Source organism: Psammomys obesus, unplaced genomic scaffold (genome assembly GCF_907164565.1).
Source record: "Psammomys obesus unplaced genomic scaffold, mPsaObe1.curated_primary_1811, whole genome shotgun sequence".
Classification (NCBI taxonomy): domain Eukaryota; kingdom Metazoa; phylum Chordata; class Mammalia; order Rodentia; family Muridae; genus Psammomys; species Psammomys obesus.
This window is the reverse complement of record NW_026592666.1, coordinates 8,928,389-8,935,819: the sequence shown is the minus strand read 5'-3', so window position 1 is coordinate 8,935,819 and position 7,431 is coordinate 8,928,389. Positions and strand designations below refer to the sequence as shown.

The 7,431-nt window shown below is 63.4% G+C and overlaps 1 protein-coding gene across 1 annotated transcript in view; it reads right to left on the bottom strand.

Annotated features, from left to right (window-relative positions):
* The window catches only part of Olig2 (oligodendrocyte transcription factor 2), a 2,164-nt gene extending 597 nt beyond the window's left edge, over window positions 1-1,567 (bottom strand). The window contains exons 1-2 of the mRNA XM_055614843.1: window positions 1,490-1,567; window positions 11-696 (exon numbers count right to left, since the gene is read on the bottom strand). Coding sequence (XP_055470818.1) covers window positions 11-643 — 633 coding nt within the window. The 5' untranslated portion in view covers window positions 644-696; window positions 1,490-1,567. The remainder of the gene's footprint in view (window positions 1-10; window positions 697-1,489) is intronic.
* Between the last annotated feature and the right edge of the window lie 5,864 nt (window positions 1,568-7,431).

Below are 7,431 nucleotides of genomic sequence, written 5' to 3'. Positions count from 1 at the left end.
GGTGCGCGGCGTGCGCGGCGGCGGCGGCGGGGTGCGCCGCGGCGGCGGGGAGCGGCGCCGAGTGCGCCAGGCCGCCGCAGGCCGACGGGTGGAAGCCGGCGTGGTGGCCGCCGTAGATCTCGCTCACCAGCCGCTTCATCTCCTCCAGCGAGTTGGTGAGCATGAGGATGTAGTTGCGCGCCAGCAGCAGCGTGGCGATCTTGGAGAGCTTGCGCACCGACGGGCCGTGCGCGTAGGGCATGACCTCCCGCAGGCCGTCCATGGCGATGTTGAGGTCGTGCATGCGCTTGCGCTCGCGGCTGTTGATCTTGAGGCGCAGCTGCTGCAGCTCCGGCTCCGTCATCTGCTTCTTGTCCTTCTTGGTGGAGGACGCGGCGGCCGAGGCCGTGGACGACGAGGTGCTGGAGGACGAGGACTTGAAGCCCCCGCCGCCCAGTTTGTCCCCGGGGTGCGCGCCCGCCGCGCCCACGGCCCCTCGCAGCTCGGCGCTCAGCTCCGGCGGGCAGTCGCTCGGCGTGGACGAGGACACGGTGCCCCCCGTGAAGCCGCCGCCGCTGCCGCCCTTGCTCCGGGCGGGCAGGAAAAGATCATCGGGTTCCGGCGACGATGGCCGACTGGACACCAGGCTGGCGTCCGAGTCCATGGCCCCGGGGAGAGCGCGCCTTCCGAGGGCTCCTTCCTTTTCAGCCTCGGGGGCTTGAGGAGAGGAGGGAAATCAGACAGTCAGACAGACGCACAGACACACAGACGCACAGACGGGGCGGGGAGGGGAAGGAAGCGAGACCGAATCGCGCTGCCGCCTGCACCGCAGCTCAGGGTCCCTGCGAAGGCGGCTGTGTCCACCTCGATGCTCGTCCTGGCCTTCGGGCAGCCGGGGCCGCGCCTGGGCTCCTAACACATCTCCGCCCCACCCTCATCCCCACCCTCGCCCGCGGGGCACTGTTTCGGGCCCGCTGTGGAGGCTGGCTCCCCCCGGCCCGGCCTGGGATAAATGAGGACTGTTCCTTGGGCCGGAGAACTAAATAGAGAAGCATCTGCGCCTCCTGCACGGACGCCCCCAGCTCATCCCCCGACGCGGCGCGTCCTGCACGGACGCCCCCAGCTCATCCCCCCGACGCGGCGCGTCCTGCACGGACGCCCCCAGCTCATCCCCCCGACGCGGCGCGTCCTGCACGGACGCCCCCAGCTCATCCCCCCGACGCGGCGCGTCCTGCGCGGACGCCCCCAGCTCATCCCCGCCGACGCGGCGCGGCGGGCCCGCGAGCGCACACGCACCAGCAGCCCGCACGGCCCACGCTGCCCGCGCGGCTCCTCGGCGCCGCCAGCCCCGGCTCCTGGACCCCTCGGCGGGAGGCCGGGCCGGGGCGCTGCCGACCCGTGGGGGCGGGACCCCGCCGGCGGGCCGGCGCGCGAGGCTGCACCCTAGGTCCGGGAGGAGCTGGGGGCCGGTGTTCGGACCGGGCCCGGCCGGCGGAGGGCGGGTACTCACCGCGGACTCGACGCGGGGTGCCGGCCGCACAGGAGAGCCTGGCCCCGGGCGCGGGCGCGGGCTCCTCGCCGAGCAGCATCCACACCTTTCGGGGGCCGCCGCTCTTTATAGCTGGGTGGAGGCGGCGCGGTGGTCCGGCCGGGGGCGGGAACAATGTGCTTTTCCTGGAGGGGCGGCGGCACCAATGAGCGGGGCCGGCCCGAGGGGCCGCGAGGCTGACGTCAGCCGGCTAATTCCGCTCAATGAAACCCGCCCGGCCCGGCACACGCCTCCTCTCAGCGCACAGCCAATGGGGCCCGCGCTCGGGAGGGCCGGGAGGCGGGCCGGAGGAGGGACCTGGGCAGGGAAGGGAAAAGAAGCGGGAGGAGGAGGAGGGTAGGCTGGCCGGGCTGGCGGAATGGGGACCCTGGGAGAGAGGGGTCGCCCACAACTTTCTGTAAAACTCGGGTCACCGTGGCGTCGGGCTGGGGCAAGGGATGGACTGGGGACCCCCAAACCCGTCCAACCGACCACCCGTTGGATGTCTGAGGGCGAACGCGGAGGCGGCCGGCCACACCTGGGGCTGGCTAGCCTTCCCCGGCTCCGCCGGCTTCCCCGCCGCCCGTCTCTGCCGGAGGCTTTCCTCAACCTGTGACCATTTGGACGAGAAAAGGCCAGCCGCGCACAAGGCGCCCCACGTCCTCGGCCAGTTCTACTTGGTGGCCGTCGCTGCAGCTCCGGGGACAGGCGGTAGCGCCCCCAGCTGGGGGCATGGCCCTGGAGAGCACAGGGTGGGAGAGGAGGCAGGAGAAAGGCTCTTGGCATTTGGGGCAGAAATTCACCGTAGAGCTGAGGGTTGTGTGGGAAGCAAGGAGGAAATATTGTCACACAGTCATGGCGCCAACGCATAGACGGTTACCCCCCCCCCAACCCGTTTATTAGCGGGGAAACCCGGCCACAGCAGCTCCTCGCCACCGGGGTTAGGGGCACGGGCTTATCGAAGGCCCCACACGCGGGAGCTGATTCTTGAGCCACGCTAGACACCCGATCCGGAGAGCTGGCGGCCCAGAAAACTGCACATCCGCCCATTTTACAGAAGCGAGAGTCTAGGAGCTGATCTCAGCCTCCGGGAGATGTCGCCAGGCCATACAGGTGGTCCCTGCCTACCGCAGATGCCAGCGGGAGGCGGTCGGTCCCTAAGAAGAGGGACAGCGGATTTTCCTCCCAGCCCCCAGCTGCCTCTCACACCCAGACATGCCCAGCTCACATGTGTTTTGTTTGTTTGTGTATTTATTTATTTTTACAGATCTCGGATGCTCCCCCCCCCCCCAACCATAGGAGCCCAATTCTTTCTCGGGGAGTTTTAACGCTCTTTTGCAACGGTTATTTCCGTTGCTTGGCGTTTTAATTCGCATGTATAGTTTTAAGAACAAGCAAGCAGACGAACAGTATTTGGTGCTCTTGTAGCGAAGTCAGATCAGGCATGAAGATTCGGTGCTAAGCTTCCCTCTGGGGGTCGGGCTGTGGGGTTCGCCTCCGTCTCGTGCCTTCAGGAGCATTGTTTTCCAGCCCGCGGGTTTCCCAGCTGGCTCTGCAGCCATCCGTTAAATATGTGTTTAAAACACGAAGAACCGAAGCGTGCTGATAATGTCGCCCAACGGTTGCAGGGATGGACCCATAGCTGTTCAATTAGCAGAGGCTGTCGCGTGGGGGTGGCGGTGGGATTAGGAGCTTGGGCACGTGAGGACCGCTTTGGGGCTTTTGGGGGGTGAGGGCGGGCGTGGGGGTGCGCTCCTGCCGACGCCCCTGACAAGCGTCAGGCGGCACGGTGGCGCGCGGGCGAGGAGGTGGCACCAGCCGCCGGCTGCTGCGGCCGCCTAAGCTCCCGGAGCCCCGGCTCCTTCTGTCGCGATCCGGGGCTTGTCTGTGCTGCGCCTGGAAGCCTGTGAGAGCTGGAGCCGGGGACACTTGGGGAACCCGCTCTGCCATAGCAGGAATCTAGAACCTGGGAAAACCCAGCCCGACGTCAGGAGTGCAGGCTGCCGGCTCGCTCCCGGCCAGGCGCTCCGCGTCCCCTGTCCCCTAGCCTTTGACCGCTGCCACAGCCTGGTGCTAGGTTGTCCGGCAGGTCCAGCTGTGCAGCGGCACATCGTGGTCCCCAGGTCGGAAGCTCTGGCCAGCAGCTCCCAGCGGTCTCCGCCCTGGGCGGCCTTCTCTCCATCTGAGAGCTGCCCGCGGCCTGGGGGCCGTCGGTGTCCTCGCTCTCCTTTGGCTCAGAGGCCAGCCAGAGGCTGGGCCCGTTTGCTGTGTCTCCTTCCCCCCCCCCCACCATCGGAAACTGGACGGGGCTGCCCCTCCCCTGCCCCTCTCGATCCGAGAGACGGTTTTCGCCCTCTTCGGGATCTCGCTCCTTCCTGCGGTCCCGGCGGTCCGGGCCGAGTTTCCCACCAGCACACGCAGCCGGCTCGCTGAGCCTTTCCCGGAGTGGAGTGCTCCCTTGCCCAGGCTAATCCGCCCCGGCAGGCCGGGCTCCGGGAGGTCCTGGCTTGCCCAGGCGTCCTGGAGCTGTTGGCCTCCTCCTTCAAAACGGAAGACGTGTTTTTCCCTCTCCTTTGTGTTTCCTTCGCACAAAAGGCCGGGTGCGTGTAAGGGCCGGCCTTTGCTCCGCAGCCTGGCGGCCCAGGAGGAGCCAATGCCAAACCGGCTGGGGCGGACTCAAGCCCGGCTCCTGGGCGCAGACCTCCCACCGCTTCCCGGGGCCCTCATTTGGTTCTGGCTCTCCCCCTTCCCTTCCTCGGTTCAGACCAGCATTCAGGCCGCGGGTCTGCCTGGCTGCCAAGGAGAGCGGAGCCCTTGCGCACAATCCTCCCGGGGTGGCGGTGGCAGGCGAGGCTCCTGGCACTGCAGAGGGCGGCGGAGGGGAGGGGCGGGGGTCCGGAAGCCAGAAGGAATGCAGACCCGCAGCTTTGGGGCTTAAACGTGTGCGGTAAGACGCCTCCGGAGTCAGAACTCGGCAAAGGGACTGGCAGATTTTGGCAAACCTCCGCTCGGGACCCAGTCGGCCTCGCCAGTGTCCCGTCCGCTCTGCCCGCCTGGCAGGCATGCCTACCCGTGGTGACTGTTTCTGACGGCTCATTCATGCAGTTGTGCAAGAGCTAGTTAGTGCAAAGCGTAACGGTGAAACAGACCTCCACAGGCAGGTATCTGTTGTCTACCAACGTGTGCTCGATGGAAGGTAGTTTCTGTACTCCGGGTTGTGGGGTTTGTGAGGACCCCTTTTCCGAGCGGCAGGGCTGGCGACCACTTCGAGGCTGCCTGAGCTGGATTTGACTGCTCTGCTGTTGTTTTAAAGGGAAACACTGCTTCCATTTTACAAATGAGGAAACCGAGTCTTGGAGAAGTGTGAGCGATTTTCCCAGGTCCCAGCCCCCTGCCCTTGATGACCCTGACCGCTGAAATGAATCCCTGTCTTGGTCCAAGCTCCTGGTGGAATGACATTTAGGTAGGACCAGACTGGACAAGACGGAAGTGAACTGCTGGGCTCAGCTTACAAAACATTAACTGTCCGTTCCGGACAGCTTCTTTGGTATTGGGGTGGAAGTATCATTGTCCCCATTTTACAGATGCAGCCATTAAAGGTCAAGGCAGGGACTGGACCCCAAGTCTTCCCCAGCTTTGTTCTAAACTTCCATCCTCTTCCCCTCCCCGCCCCATCAAGGAATCACTAGGCCTTCACTGTTTCCCTGACCAATGCTGAGCTTACCAGACAGAGACAGGATTGGCTCACTGCTCTAGAGCGAGTCCCCTGCCGCCCCGAAATTATCCCGCTGTGTGGGGGCGTAGGCTGGAGAGAAAAGACCCCCCCACAGGAACCCGCAGGCAGGCATCCCTGCTCCTCTGACAAGTCCTGTCCTGAGAGTATGCGCCCTCTTGGTTGTGAGGTGGATTTAGCTAGCACAGACTGGATTCTAGAGAAGCACCTGGTCTCTGAGGGCCCAAGAGGCTCAACCAGGCCATAATTCCCCCGCGCTGGGTTTCTCTACCGCCTGCCCGCAGAGGGAGTGAAGCCTGCTCGGCTTCGCGAAAGGTTTTACTTAGAAACTGCAGCACGGTTCACTTCTGAGCTGCTGGCCAAGGCGTCTGGACCCCGGTTGCAGGTTGCGTACGGTCCATTCCACGCACCTACTCTCAGAAGTAGTTCGTTCCCGGCTCTTCCTTCAGCTTTCTGTACGGCCGCCTCCTTGCCTCCCCTCCCCTCCTTCCTCCAGGGCCCAGCCCTCTCCCACCCTGAGCTCCCCTGCGCTCTCTGTTGCCCAGCACGCCTTCACTCTAGCGCCCTCCCCTTTTCTGCACTCAGGTCTGGCTCCTTTCTCAGGCTGGAGCTCACTGAGTTCTCCCGACAGAGATGAATCAGAGTGAGGGCTGGTGGTGAGGCGGTCACCCCTGACCTTTAAAAATCCACAGGCCGCAGAGACAATGGCGTCCACGCTACTATTACCCTTCTATATAATCCAGTTCCCAAGGGATCTGATGAGGTCCAAGGATGCCCCTCGGACCATGGGGGATGGAAAAGGAGAACCATAACATCCTCCCTCAACGCAAGCCAAGTAGTCCCTGCCGCCCGGTAACCCCGGGACAGAGCACAGCTACCTGGCTCTCAGGGCGAAGGGAGCCACCTGCTGCCTGCTGGCCCGTGGAATCAGAGGTAAGTCCAGGCCGCCCAGAACCACCGAGGGAGGGGACAGTTGACCGGAAATGAGGTGCGGATGGCAGCTGCGATGATTCAGGGCGGGACTAGTGCGCGACTGAGGTAAAGTTCTCCAATGCCGGCGGGCGCGGTGGGAACCCACAGAAGGCAGCGCATCCGCAGCCCCCTGGACTTCTGGCCGCCTGGGAGGCGCCGCGCTGAGCCAGGCTGCAGGATCCCGCTGCAGACTCGCCGCTTGGGTCGGCTGCCAGCAGCAGCCTTGCCTCGGAGGGGTGGCGGCAGCCGGCAGCCGCAGGGCGGCCCAGCACCCGCGCTGTGCTAAGGTTTGGAGAAGGGCGCAGGGAGAGAGCTGAGGCCGGGCTTGTGTCCGTCCAGTTTCTTCCCTCTGTCACCTGCCTCCTCTCAGTTCTGTTGTTCGCTGTTCTCTAAGACACGTTCAGGAATCTGACTTCACCTTATTTTAGCAATGTGCCCCCTCACAGGCGTTAGGAGGACCCCTCGGCAGCTCACACCTCTCAAGATGCCTGAGATCCTTGGACATGGATGATTGCTGTAAACGGAAGTCCCAGGCCCACTCAGGACCGAGGAACAGTCTGCATCAAGCCGGGACCCCAGGAGACACTTGGGCACAGAGGAGCTTGAGAAACTGCATTCTGATGTTTTCATGGTCTATCCTACTCTCTTCCTAAGGTCCTTGAGACTTCTGGTTTCTGACACAGGCTTTTCTGGGGCTGACACGATTCTCACCCCTCCAGTGCCCACCCTTGAAGATGTGTTTAAGGGACATGGGATGTGATGGGATCCCGTGAGGTTTAAATGACTTGGGTTGGCTAGGAAGAGAACGAGAGCCCACATAGGAGCAGAACATTCTTGGCTGGGTTGGTGACCAAGGCAGAACTTGGAAGACAGGAGTTTTAAATGTTCCATCTTTTTTTTTCCTTGTTCCCCCATTTCCAACAACAAAAACGTCCATCCCCTGGGCTGCAGCTTTCCGTGTCTGCGGTTGCACTGTTAGAAGGCACAGGAAGGAAGGGGAAGGAAAGGGAAGCAAGGGGAAGCAAGGGGAAGCAAGGAGAAGGAAGGGGAAGGAAGGGGAAGGAAGGAAGACATCACAGAGACCAGGCTTCTCTCTTTACATGCTGCTGATGGACACCAAGTCATACGTGCTGAAAATAGGCTGAAGTTGTGTGAAGAACACTTGATTCAAAGGAACTCTCCTTGGTACAACTGACCCTCTATGTTTGCCCGCTTCCCC